Source organism: Cucumis sativus, chromosome 3 (assembly GCF_000004075.3).
Source record: "Cucumis sativus cultivar 9930 chromosome 3, Cucumber_9930_V3, whole genome shotgun sequence".
Taxonomy (NCBI): Eukaryota; Viridiplantae; Streptophyta; class Magnoliopsida; order Cucurbitales; family Cucurbitaceae; genus Cucumis; species Cucumis sativus.
This window is the reverse complement of record NC_026657.2, coordinates 21140795-21154759: the sequence shown is the minus strand read 5'-3', so window position 1 is coordinate 21154759 and position 13965 is coordinate 21140795. Positions and strand designations below refer to the sequence as shown.

The 13965-nt window shown below is 33.4% G+C and overlaps 2 protein-coding genes across 2 annotated transcripts; one reads left to right on the top strand and one right to left on the bottom strand.

Annotated features, from left to right (window-relative positions):
- The first annotated feature begins 471 nt into the window (after positions 1 to 471).
- Positions 472 to 3721, top strand: LOC101220466 (ATP-dependent 6-phosphofructokinase 6). The gene is made up of 13 exons (XM_004149139.2): positions 472 to 690; positions 957 to 1003; positions 1098 to 1137; positions 1408 to 1473; positions 1578 to 1715; positions 1825 to 1983; positions 2106 to 2159; positions 2240 to 2308; positions 2424 to 2553; positions 2662 to 2918; positions 3030 to 3078; positions 3172 to 3326; positions 3435 to 3721. Exons 1-13 carry the CDS (start codon positions 472 to 474, stop codon positions 3564 to 3566), a joined length of 1515 nt encoding a protein of 504 aa, XP_004149187.1. The 3' UTR covers positions 3567 to 3721.
- A 111-nt stretch (positions 3722 to 3832) lies between these two features.
- Positions 3833 to 12077, bottom strand: LOC101217616 (DNA repair protein RadA). The gene is made up of 14 exons (XM_011653177.2): positions 11328 to 12077; positions 10970 to 11025; positions 10335 to 10393; positions 10143 to 10214; positions 9975 to 10058; positions 9613 to 9720; positions 9408 to 9470; positions 7255 to 7335; positions 6418 to 6645; positions 5398 to 5475; positions 4820 to 4858; positions 4523 to 4605; positions 4346 to 4418; positions 3833 to 4216 (listed from the first exon to the last, which is right to left on the bottom strand). Exons 1-14 carry the CDS (start codon positions 11990 to 11992, stop codon positions 4013 to 4015), a joined length of 1893 nt encoding a protein of 630 aa, XP_011651479.1. The 5' UTR covers positions 11993 to 12077; the 3' UTR covers positions 3833 to 4012.
- Positions 12078 to 13965: the final 1888 nt, after the last annotated feature.

The following is a 13965-nucleotide window of genomic DNA, read 5'->3' as shown; positions in this document are numbered from 1 at the left end:
TTGCTAAGAAATTTGATATAAACATTGGATTGATGAAAGTTTTCTTTTTCTTTCTAATGTTTTTAAGTTTAAGATATCTATTGAAACCTTTCAATTGTTTAGGGATATTTTTAAAATAAAAATTTAAGGATTTTCATCCCAAGAATATTTTGAAATCATTTTTGAAACTATTGAAGGATGATGGATATATTTTACCCAATCCATAAAGTTAGGGGCATTTTTTTGTAATAATTTAGACTAATTCTTAATGAATTATTGTTGGATTTGAGAAAGGAAAAATATAAAATAAATGGCGGGAAATTAAAAAGGCATTATTTGAAAATCCTAACTGATTTTGGAATTCCAAATCTTCTTCACATCCTGATAAATAGTCATCGCCTTCGTCTGGGAGTTTTACGGTTAGGTTGGCGCCAAAATCACACAACCTCTTCTCTTCAACTTTGATCTGTTGCAGACTAAAGAAACCTGACCATGGAATATCCATCCTTCTCATCGTTTTCATCTTCTGCTTCTTTCTTCTCCGACGACTCTTTTTTCTGTGGCGTCACTCACTGTCTAGGCTGGGATTTGTTTAACGATAAATACATCCCCGAGGCTAAGACGATGGTTACCGGCGGCGATAATCATTTCCCATTCCTTGTTGACGACATTCCTCACTTCACCCATTATCTCCCCCCTCAGCATCTCAAGGTTATTTTTTTATTTTGCATAATATAATATAACTGTTTAAATACAACGTGTTGCCTCCATAATCATCTCATAAAAAAATATGTCACTTCATGACGACTCGTAAGTTTTTAAAACTCCTAAAAATAAATCATCTATATATAAAACTAGAGAAACAAAAGTAGTATTTAAACCTATCATAATCAAATTTTGAGTTTCAATAATTTTGTTCTATACATATATGTTTTTGTCTCGTTTGAAATGTATAATATTTTGTATGTTGTTTGCAGGAACATTCAAATCCATTACATAACCATCCTGCCTATTCCACTGTTGAGTATGTTTTCTATATTTGCTCATCTTTAATATTTTGAAAAAATCACATCAATTCATATATATACTTACGAGATCTTTTTTGTGAATGATTATAGCCAATACTTTGTGGATGTGGATGATGTTGTTGCTGAAAATGTAAGTGATTTAGTTTATACTTTTAACCTATCATCATTTTTTGAAGCTCAAACTAATAGTTACGCTGTATTAATTATATTCGAACCTCGAATTTGCACAAACTTATCAAAGAATGTACGTACACATGATTCACTCAACTTTTATAAGTTAAGTTGTATCCAAATATAATATGATATAGTGAATGGTTTAACTTGATTTAAGTTGAAGATCTAAATTGGTAAAGATTGAAATACACACCCTAATTATGTGTGTTAGTTTTGTTTTCCATAGATTGTTGCTGGAAAGAAAGCTCAAAAGCGTGCGAGATATTTTCGACTTGCTGGACCTCGCCAACAGGTTACTAATATACTAATTATTGTTCATTCCTCTCCTTGATCCAAACCTTAATTTTGAATGGTAACTAATGTATTATTATATATGTATCACATACATATATTTAGGTGTTTTTTGAACCCCAAGAAGTACATGCTTGTATTGTAACATGTGGGGGGTTGTGTCCTGGCATTAACACCGTGATTCGAGAAATAGTATGTGGATTGCATCATATGTATGGAGTTCACGATGTTGTTGGTATTCAGGTAATTACGTACTCTAACTTATTCTAATTACATTATTAGTTAAATATCATTAATTAATGACATTGGTTTCATAATAATAAGTAAATAAACAAAACTGATTGCTTTTCAGGGAGGCTATAAAGGATTTTATAGCAAAAATACAATTTCACTTACACCAAAGTCAGTGAACGGCATTCATAAACGTGGTGGCACAATTCTTGGTACATCAAGAGGTGGTCACGGTACATCCAAGATTGTTGATAGCATTCAACATAGGGGAATCAATCAGGTATAACAGATAATACGTTTGGTTATTTCAGCTGTCATAATCAATTGGTGTTGAGATGAAAAGATGAAGTGTATCTAATAGTAAACACTGGTAAATTTATTTTGTGTTATGGCTGCATTTAGGTTTATATAATTGGAGGGGATGGAACTCAAAAAGGAGTTGCTGCCATTTACGAGGTACCTATGAACTATATATCATAAATTACAGAGTTTTTAATTTGATGTGTTATAAATTATGGCCGTTTTCATTCATGTAGGAAATTAGAAAGCGTGGCCTCAAAGTTTCAGTAGTTGGAATTCCAAAGACGATTGACAATGATATTCCAGTTAATGCCTTTAAACTTATGTGTTAATTCATTTTTAATTTGAGTGAAATAAATTATATATCAAGTCATATATTAATTTCTTTTCAATTAAAACATTATGTTAATTCTTGTTTAGGTCATAGACAAGTCATTTGGTTTTGACACTGCCATAGAAGAAGCACAACGTGCCATTGATGCTGCTCATGTTGAAGCCGAAAGTAATGAAAATGGTATCGGTGTAGTGAGGCTAATGGGACGCAATAGTGGTAACAAATTACATAACTTCATTACTCACCACTAGTTGGTGTGAGATTTTGTAACTTTGAATGTTATAACTAACTAATTTTACTTTATATATATATTGAATTCCACAGGGTTTATAGCTATGCATGCAACGCTGGCTAGTCGAGATGTAGATTGTTGTTTGATACCAGAGTCGCCCTTTTATCTGGAAGGAGAGGGTGGTTTGTTTGAGTATATTGAACACTGCCTGAAAGAACAAGGTCACATGGTTATGGTCATAGCTGAAGGTGCAGGGCATGAGCTTATATCCGAAGACAAAAACCAAATTGATGCTTCTGGAAATAAGCTACATGAAGATGCTGGTTCTTGGTTATCCCAACAAATTAAAGTTCGTTCTTGTTTCTAACTTACATTTAAAGATTTATATAAAAGAAAAACTGTTCGTTTTGATAATGTACTTTAAAACTTAAAATAATATTTTTTTTTTCATGGGTTGCAGGATCACTTCAAGGAAAAGGGGAATATTTCAATAAATCTCAAATACATAGGTGATAAATACCTCCTGATGATCTTCATGTAATTTTTTTTTTCAACTTTTAAACAAAATTACTGAGCATATAACATTTTTGTTTCATTTGCAGATCCGACCTACATGATTCGTGCAGTTCCAAGCAATGCATCAGATAATATATACTGTACTCTTCTTGCTCATAATGCTATTCATGGCGCAATGGCAGGGTACACGGGTTTCACTGTTGGCCCAGTGAATGGAGAACATGCTTACATACCATTTCAAGTAAGAAGTCTAAAATTAGAAGCTTTTGTTTCCTCGTTTGGTTACTTTTTTTAGAAATGGTTAATTAATCAGAGTAAAAATATATTAAACATCTTCATATATGTGCAGCGAATAACTGAGAGGCAAAACAAAGTTGTGACAACTGATAGAATGTGGGCAAGAGTATTGTCTTCTACCAACCAACCAACTTTCTTGAACCCCAAACAGGTCAATGATCAACAGACAACTTCCCACAACTGAAGCCATTTGCTAATCTAAATATTTAGCATTTTTCTCCTAGTTCTTTAGTTTTCGAGTTATTTTCACTGATGAAAGTAATTCCCACTTCCCAACTCTTGTTAGAGCTCTCTTTTGTAAAACATTTGTTAATCAATAAAATAACTTCTTTTTTTAAAAACAAATTAGCTTCCCTAAGTTATGTTAGAACAAGAAAGAACAGAAAATTAAAAGGAATACAGAGAGCTATAAATTTCTTCTCTGCATCCCAACATCAAACTCATGGCCAATGGCGTTAAAATTACTATTCATGCGATTAAATTCATGCCAATATAAAAACTGTCATAAATTTTCATTAAGTAAATAACTTGCCTGGCCTAATCAACTTTTCTAGTTTGAATGACTCAAAGGATATGTACATCCACTTCATTTTGGAAGGAGTTGTATCTTTATGCCAAAAAAGAACAACACTAAAAACTACCCATTGAAGGAGTTGTAACTTCATCTCTTACCATGAACACGTTGTTGATAACATCTTTCAAATTTGTGCAACCTATGAGCTTCATCTCGCCCAACCCTACGACTCCTAAACAATTTACAGCTGACTTGGGTACTACACATCTTTTGAAACCCAATTTGGCCACAGTATTGATCCTCTTCTCCATCCTACCAACCTGAACGTTAATGAAGATTTTGATATTTCATTAAACAAATTTGAAAACTGCCCTTATGGTAGACTAAACTAGATGATCTGTACAAGGCATGCCAAAACTTCTTTAATAGCGCTGAAATAGAATGCTTACCATGCGAAGCTCGCCACTGAGGCCAATTTCACCAATGAATGCAATGTCATTTGGAATGTGAGACTCCAAAAAGCTGAAGTGACAACAAATAAATTAAATGTTAGACAGACAGAAACCAAAAGGTTATTTGTAAAAGGTATGATTATCAGTTAAGTGCAATTAGTTGAAATCACATGCCTGCTGCAAATTGCCATTGCAATGGCAAGATCTCCTGCAGTCTCGGTCAATGTCACCCCGCTCACAACATTTATAAATATGGTCTGTAATTTCAAAGTACAAAACAAATAAAGCATAAAGCGAGACATATCAGACTATTAGAGGATATGAAAGAAATATAACTGTTGTTTATTAAAGGACAATAATTGAGCAAATCCATCGACTTTGACCAATCAATGAGGGAAGATTAACATCAACTCCACTAAAGCAGAGTAATAAAATTTTTAGATGGAGAGAAAAGGAGAGCTGTCAACTCACGCTTGTTTGTAGCTTCAACCCAACTTGCTTCATGAGAACCTACCATTCATAAGATGAACTTAAAAACCAATCAATAAACAGTTCACCAATTTCACAATTAACACAATAAATGATAAAGATTTCTTTCTTTTCTCTCTTTTTCCCTAGTATATAAAATTGCAACCACCAAGCTATGCTCAAGTTGGCATACGAAGGAAGTTCAAAATAATGAAAAGTAGAAACAAACATTCATAGTAAACCAGGAATGCTAAACGGGGAAGGATAAGAAATTAAACATGAAATAATCAAACAAGTAACAAAAGTGACAGATAACTAAATTTCAGAAGCCCATTCAAGTTCATCAAAATTAGATCCATCATTTTTTAATTCGAGTAAACGTCATTGTTATCTCAATGCATAAACGTTATGCCTCAGACCAAATGAAGGCCGTATTTCTCAACTGTGTGTCCCTAAGGAAATTATAGACTAGGATAAACAGCAATTAGTATGCAAAAGTTTGTTGAATGCATTGAGAAAAAACAAAAAGTTGGCACTTGAGATGTCAGAGTTTACCAGAAATAATTCACTTAACAACATACCGATATGATCATATCAGCCCTACGGTTTTGAATCCCATTAACGTGTGTATCAAAGGAGCGACTGGACGAACACAGTGCCTAGAAAATTGACATAACAGTTAATCAAAACGAGAATGATTGAGTTATTAGCAACGAGAATGATATATGTTGATTTGAAGTCAATCAAAGGGTTATTACTACTTATTTTCTGCCTTAAAAATATGGCAACAGTTCTCTTTTTTTTTTTTTAATTAACAAAAGTTATTATAAATTTAGCCATCCAAATTTTTTAACAAGAAATAAGTAGCTCTGATAAGGTTAATTAATAACAACGAGAGTATCATCAAATATGACTAACTAATCAAATAAAATTTGTAAGGCAAATTAAGCCGTCCAAAGATGAAAATATTCATTTGGAGACGTTCGTAATTCAAAATTTTCACAACACAGAAAGCACAATGGCATAAATTCGCAAATAAATAAAAGAGAACAACCTTTCTGGAAAAAACAAAACAAAAATTTCCAACCATGAAGATAGTCTGGGATAATCCAATAAATTATTGAGATGGAGAGGATTTCACAATGTTCAGAAGTTGTTCTAATATAATTAAAAGTACATATGAGGTTTTTTCAAAAAATGAAAAGTAAAAAATATAATAAAAGAACGTGCTTCCAAAACTAAAATATTGTGGCTAAACAAGTTTTATGACCTTAAGCTTAAACAAGTTTTAAGGCCTCTAAACTTCAAGTTCAATTAATTGAATAGGACACTTTGAATTTTGTGCCTATCGGGATCGTAAATTTTAAAAATATATGAAATATGACAAAACTTCATAGACACAAAATTAAAGGTTCAAGGTTCAAAACCTATCAAAAAAAGATTTTGAATTTTAGAGACCTATAAACACTATTTTTTAGCTTAGAGACCGATAAGTAATTATAGCTTTTTTTTCAAATAAGTAATTATAACTTGACAGATACTTTCAATAAGAAAACATTGGAATGTGATTCTTTTATAAGAGAGGGGTTGGAGGGAAGCACCTGAATTTCAAGCAGGAAGGTTTGAGTTCCATCCATGACCACTGCAACAGCAAGTCCTGTCAAATGCTCTGAATTGAAATTTCCATTGTGATCCCTTCTAAACATCTCACTTGGATTCGACACCACTTCCAGTCCTGATGGCAACATTTCAAATACTCCAAGCTCATCTGTTGATCCAAATCGATTCTTCACTGGTCGTAGTAGCCGATGCAACGAGCATTTCTCCCCCTATTCCACACATCATTTTATTATTTTTTTTCCTTTCATACAAATCACTTTTAAATACTGTATAAAGTAAATAGTATAGTAGGAACAACTCAAGAACATGTGAAATTATTTACACTACCCACGTACTGTAGGCTGTAGTCATATGAAAACATTAAATCAAATTAAAGGTCTGGAACTGGAAGTGCCTCTATCAAAACTGTGAAATTAACAATTAAAGACTTTACTCCTTTATAAAAATAAATAGATAACTGCTTGATTCTAATATTTCAAAGGGGTCGTTGATCTAGTTACAAGTATATATTTCTAGATGGAAACAAAAGGGTGGCATTAATATTTATAAACTTAACAAATGCACTACATAAAAGGAGACAGATTAGAAAGAAAATATGCATGCATGGAAAGACAAAATTAGTGAGAGATGAGAAAGTGTGCCTAAAAATAAATTACTTCTGGAAGTACTAGGAGAAGATATATGTGGAAAGAGATTAGCAAGAAAAGGATAGTGTACAATGGTAGATTATTGAAAATCAAGCCCCAAAGGATGATAATATGTCTGAAATGCACGGCTAAAAAGAAAGGAAAATAGAAGAGGGATGTACATGTACCCACTTCCACATACAGTACAACATCCACAATGTGCTCCAGAAGTCGAGGTCCAGCAACTTCTCCTGATTTGTTCACATGCCCAATCTGAAATATTTCAACAAATGAGGATGTGTATATTACTTCCAATCACATACCTATGCATACATAGGTTCACATGGATAGAAAAAAGATTACTTCCAAAATACGCATAGAAATACAAAAACCAACTAATGTATATGAGATTCTTTAGAGAGTAATCATATGCTTGGGAGCGATTTTCAAATGGCCAAAAGCACTCAACAAAGACTTTTGATCATTCAAAATCCATTCCAACATAGAAACTGTGTTTGAGAATGTAAAACTAAACATTGAATTGATTTAAGAGATTAAAGAAGTGTTTCGGGGTAATTTTAAACATTTTAGCCATTTCAAAATCACTCTTTTTTTTAATGAAAACACCTTTCATTGAGAAAGAATGAAAGAATACAAGGGCATACAAAAAAAACCAGCCCAACAAAACACCCCCATCGAACAAAGGGTCAGGTCAACTAAGTAAAATGTTGTCTATCATTTCTCACCCCAAATGTCCCAAATAACAACGCTCACCCCGACAAGCCATAAAAAACCCCCCCCCCTTTGTCTCTAAAGGGCGGATGGAGGAACTCCTTGATTGTTGCTTTGACACTCTGCAAATAAGAAAGTTAACACCGAACTCCTGAAGGAAAGTGCTCCACACAGCCTACGTAAACTGGCAATCCCAAAAAAGATGATCGAGATCTTCCACTGCCTTCCAACAAAGCATGCAACAGAAAAGCTTGACAAGCGAAGTTCTCCTACTAACAAGCCAACCAACCAAGCAAAACTTGCCAGATAAAGAACCTATCTTTTTTAGGAACCTAGTCCTCTGGACCACATCAAAAACCAACTCCTTAGGGGGAGTGTGATCCAACAACAGACTAAACAAAGGCTTACAAGTGTATCCGCGACTAGGATTAGGGTTCTAAACATGAACATACCTTCTCCTCTCCCTAAAAGACCACCCTTCAAGCAAGGAAAGAAGAGAGGTCACCTTCGTCGCCTTCCCATTGGTCAAATTACAACGTAACCCGAAAGAAAAAGACACAGGATTCTCATATCCCACCAAAAGATCCGAAATAGTGTTGGAAGATGATAAATGATACAGATATGGAAATAAAAAACACGTAAGAGTATTGAGGTGGTAGCTACACTCATATGCACTCTAGACTAATACAACAGTAGGTAGAGTGTTACTCTCATCTAAAGGACAGTAAGTAAAACTGACCTTCCATCTTGATAGGAAGGTCCCAAGCCACCAATTTTTATGGAAAAATCAAAGAATTGAGAAACCCATAACTAGTAAAACAGTATTTGAGCAAAAAGCATATATGTCCTCATAATGTCTACCATCATCGAAATGAAGAATGAATTGATGTGCGACTAAAAGAAATATTTTAATTTATAAGAAAACGTTCATTGAAAAATGAAATATAAAAATGGTAGGAAACTTCAGCCAGGGTAAAGAAGCTGCAGTAAAAACAAAAAAATAAAAAATAAAACAGAAGGAGAAGAAAGCCTAATAGTCATAAGAACGTTTGAACTTTAAAGTGAAAAAATTACAGCAAGACAGGCCACAAAAGCAAAATGAACCCACAAAAAAATACAATCCCTCTAATCCAAGAAAAATTCTACTATGGAGAAGAGGAGACTAATGATACATATAAGCACTGTAAGCCAGCCAAAAGTGTTAAAATGGGAAAGTCAAGATCAGAAAGCCATTGAATGAAAGGGAAGAAAAAGAAAAAAAGAAAAAGAGATGAAAAGGTGATCTTGAGTTTCTTCGAAACCCAACTTGGAGATAGATTATCTGTTGTAATTCTTGGTTCATATGAAAGAACTTGAAATGAATGTTTAATGGGTGACAGGTTAGTCTTTCAAAAAGCAAAGATGACACTTTATTCACAATAACTACAGATTTAAGAAATGCTATAGTTTGTAAAATTTTGGAGGTTCAGGATTTGAAAAGCTAAGAAAGAAATTTGTCCCGGAGAAAGCAATAGTGGACTTATTGTATCAAACACTACAGTACAAGTCTAGTATGTACAGTTGATTCCATCCAAACAACAGAATACACGTGAATTGATGTTGGCTTTACTTACCAAAAAAATGGGAATGCCAGTTATCTTTGCAAAACGGAGAAAGGCTGAGGTGCATTCCTTCACCTGACAAGATTGGAGTTCTTAAGATCTCAGCCTTGAGAGAATCAAATAGTTCTAAATTCACTATATGATTATGGTGAAGCAGTGCACAAGCATAAAAAAGTTTTCACCTAGACCATTTGTTTGGTAGAATAATGTTTCTAACCTGTGAAATCCCTCCAGCACTTCCAGCTACTTCTTGCAAATAAACTGTTTGAATAGAATCAATAATCAAGGCTCTAGGAGATAGAGGCTGAATCTTCTCAAATATATCCTGAAATAAGGAAAGATCTTAATTAATTTCACATCTTCCATTGATTAGCACATTTACATTTGATAAGACTACCTATCCTTTATGATTTATCAAATACACTAAATCTTTGATGTAGATCAACCTATCACCTAGAGTTCTAGACCAGTGAATCATAACTATAATCCAAGTAAACAAAAAAAAAAAAAAAACAGGTAGGCAGGAGTGGAAGAAGTCAACACCAGAACAAAACTAGCAAGGAAATGTACATGACGCACCTCAACATCAGTACTTGAATACAAGAAAAGATTCTCCGTTTGAATCTTCAATCGGTCTGCTCTATTTCCAATTTGCTCCACACTCTGCGAAAGGACATCTTAGACTATTCGGAGAATTTTTAAAAAGAACAATGAAAATTAACCATCATAGACTGTTAGGAGGGTTACCTCTTCCCCAGAGACATAAACAACGGATTTTGATCCACCTTCGCCACACCCTTCAGCTAAAATTGCAGCAATCTTTGAATCAAATGTGTGATTTGACACCATGAACAAAAAAATTGGAAATAATAAGATAATAATAAAATATAACTTCAAATAACTACCAAAAAATCAATCAGGGTCTACATGTCTTCATACCTGCAACAACAATGTACTCTTGCCGACACCAGGGTCACCACCGATCAAAACAAGTGAACCTTCAAACCCAGGAAGATGCAGATATTAATATAACATAAAAAAAAAAAAAAAAAAAAAAAAAAAAAAAAAAAAAACTTTTCAAAGGAAATCTTGAGGATGATATATTAAAAAACAAAAATCACAAATGGTAACATTTTAACTTACAATCCTCAAAATTATGAAAGATTGATATAAATTAAGGTGAGATTTACTTCATATGAATATAAACAGACCTGTCTCAGTAGATACTATACATGATAATCAAAGGCTAGTGTTCACTATATAGTTTAGTTTAGCGTATCATACTATGAGATAAATTATTGTCATGCAGATGAAAAATTAACTTGATAAAGATCCATTGCCTGTCTTGAGTGGAAGTACAAGTTTTACAAAAATAAAACATGTTTTAACCTCGGTTGATTAATGATTACTAAGGATAAAAGAGAATCAGACAGATGAAAAACAGAAATCATAGCCTCGTCTTACAGGAATCAGACAATTGTACATAGAAGCAAGTAAAATAAAGAATAACTAGATGGCAAGTATTAAGCACAATCACAATACTACGTAAAATAAAACTCGAAGTTTGAACTAACCTGGTACCAGCCCACCACCAAGCACCCTTGCCACTTCATTTCCAAAGGGACCAGGCCTAAACATCAAGCAAGGTGAAAAGACATAAACTTTCCCTCCTATCAACACCCATCTAAGATGGATAAAAAAATATACCCCCAAACAGTCGGATATCCAATATGTTCATATTGTATAAATTATAGTCCACAGAGTTCACTACACTACCCCGAGCTCCATCAAGCGCAAGGTTAAAAAGCAATAATGGATTAAAAGAACGTTAAGTTTAGACTCACTCTAATTGGAACCACTCTAATGAGTTTGATATGCATTTTTAGTACGAAAGAGAGATAAAAGAACATAAAGTTGCAAAATATAACTTACAAGGGAAGTCTCCAATCCTGAGTATTGATCCCTCGGTTCACATCTGTTAACCGCAGAGGATTCACGTTAGTGACCTCCTTTGGAAGCCATGTTCGTCTCTCTCCTCCACTATCATTGCCTACTGAAAATTGCTTCATTGTCCCAACCATATGACAGGACTGACAAGTTCCCCACCACTGCCCCTCACTATGCCCACAGTTCGAACAAACCCAAGAAACTTTATTCTTCTTCTTCAATCCCACAACCTTCCCCGAATTAGGCTTGCAAGTCAACCTATCTTCTAAACCCACTTTCCTCACACTCTCGGAAGTCTTCTTGTTCAATAAATCCTCTGACCCATCTCCATTCTGAACTCCAATGCTGGGTTCGGGGTCCTTTCCATCGATACTGCTTCCGACCCTTTGAGTAGCAAGCTTACTCGAAACGGAGCCGTAAATAGACCAAACATTGCGGCCTTTTTCATGTTCGGGACCGGAACCGGCGAGGGGGTCGGCGTTCGGAGCATGGGTCGAAAGGTGGGCGTAGTGAAAGAGGGAAGAGTTAGGGGCGAGATAAAAGCGGCAGGAGATGGGGGATGTTGTATAAGAAGAGAAAGTTGAGGAAATGAGAAAGTGCTTTCGAGAGTATAAAATAGTTCTGAGGGAGTTCATGTCTAAGAGATGCATCAAAGAGAGTTTGAGGGTTTTAGAAAGAGGAGGAAGGATTTAAGGTATAATCACCCGCCATTTCCATTGCACCACACACGCCCTTCCAATTTCCCACCTTCTAATTTACTTTTACCTATATTATAAAAATGTCCCTAAAACTTTTTATTTTGTCTGAACACAAAAAAAAAATAAAAAAAAGCTCAAAATTACCTTTTCTTAGTTAAACAAAACAAAACTCACACCCTATCAGATTATCAGTATGGGTTAAGTCTCAAGTACACTTTTATTTGATTCACTTTGAGTGTTAACACTATAGGTTTAACTTAAAATTTAAGTTTATTTATGAGATGCATCAAATACATTGATGATGCGTGAGGGAAGAGATGTTACTTAATGTTGTGTCTTCAGATTTTATTGATGAGAGTAGTAGAAGTGAATGTGTTTCATTATGTTAATTCTTACCTTTTAGAAGAATCTCAAGAGAGTGAAAGGAGAGAATATACTAACCCTTCTTGAATTGGTTGGTTAGCCTTGTATTATTGCCCTAAGGGCTCTTTCCATTTCAGTATATATCAATATTCTGTAACTAACTTACCTTAGTTTTCATATTGCTGGAGGAAAGGATGGAAGTGACTCATCCATAGATCGAGGGAATTCAAGAAAATGGGAAGAAGTTGTTTTAGGATATGTCATGGTAGTTTTGCCTAACAATGTTGAAACAAGTTATGTATAGATACATTCTTCTTACCATTTCTGTTATTGTTCAGAGTTCAGTCGATAACTGTGTCAAAAAAGTAATGCGAAATGTGACATACTCATAACTCTCTTACAGTAACAGTAATATCGTTTGCAACAACAACGATAATCGCAATGGTATGTGAGAATAAAAATTGGAAAGTTGTTCAAAATATCTTAAAAGAGTTGGTGACTCACTCTAAGCTCTCCAATCGTACAGTGTTTGTTGATTATATATTTGGCAATGTACCTCACACTTTAGTTCGATTAAGGAACAAGTACAATGAAATGGAATTTACTTTTCAAATTGTGGATTAAATTTGTCCTTAAATAAACTCAGTCTTCATAAAATAATCTAACAATTAGGTCCATAACAATTAATACATCAATAACTTGTTTGGATTACACAAATTTTAGTTATAAATTAGTAACCATATATTAATCACAAATGCTTTCCCTCAAGGGAATATTTGAAAATCATTTGGTTTTTAATTTTTAAAATTTGAAAATTAATTTATAAACATCTCTTTCATCTTTAAATTTCTTACTTTGGTATCTACTTCATACTAATGTTTTTTTTAAAGTTAAGTAAATTATTGAAAATTAAAAAAAAAAGAAGCTTTTAAATAGGAGCATTTAAAAATATAGCACAATGAATAAAATATAGCAAAATTTTAGATTTGAGTGATGTCACTTATAATGTTCTATTATTGTTTAACCGTGTTATTGATAGACACTAATAATAAGACATCAAAACTTATCAATGTCGGTTAGAGATATTAATAGACTTCTATTAGTGTCTATATTGATATAATTAAATATTTTTCTTATAATTTATAAATATTTTTAACAGTTTTGCTATTTATAATTATTCTTATTTTAAAAATGAAAAATTAAAAGAGGTATAGATGAATTTTGCAATATTTTTTCCCCCAAAAGCGAAATAGCATTATTAATAATTGAACACCTCAAACTTTGAAATCAATTTGCAGTTTGACATGCAGAGAAACGGGATATTTTAAGGTTGTTTGCACATTTAATTTTAATTTGTCTAGAAGATATACATTAATTCATAGAGGATTTCCATGGTCTATAATTTCCCAAAACTAAAACAATTTCTTGTTCTATTAGATAGCTTATAATAATTATAAGCAGTCTCAGAAGATTGACACAAGAAAATGAGAAAGAACCAATCACAAGAGTCACAATCTCCCAACCAAACAAATTTAAAGAGATGTTATGAAATGAGAAAAAAG

What these genes read in the sequence shown, in the direction of transcription:
- LOC101220466 (XM_004149139.2), top strand. Translation starts at nt 472, where the DNA reads ATGGAATATCCATCCTTCTCATCGTTTTCATCTTCTGCTTCTTTCTTC. An exon ending in ATGATGTTGTTGCTGAAAAT is followed by an intron (nt 1,138 to 1,407) that starts GTAAGTGATTTA and finishes TGTTTTCCATAG; the next exon opens with ATTGTTGCTGGAAAGAAAGC. An exon ending in GCTAATGGGACGCAATAGTG is followed by an intron (nt 2,554 to 2,661) that starts GTAACAAATTAC and finishes TGAATTCCACAG; the next exon opens with GGTTTATAGCTATGCATGCA.
- LOC101217616 (XM_011653177.2), bottom strand. Translation starts at nt 11,992, where the DNA reads ATGCATCTCTTAGACATGAACTCCCTCAGAACTATTTTATACTCTCGA. An exon ending in AGAGTACATTGTTGTTGCAG is followed by an intron (nt 10,215 to 10,334) that starts GTATGAAGACAT and finishes TTTGATTCAAAG; the next exon opens with ATTGCTGCAATTTTAGCTGA. An exon ending in GGTTGAAGCTACAAACAAGC is followed by an intron (nt 4,606 to 4,819) that starts GTGAGTTGACAG and finishes TTGAAATTACAG; the next exon opens with ACCATATTTATAAATGTTGT.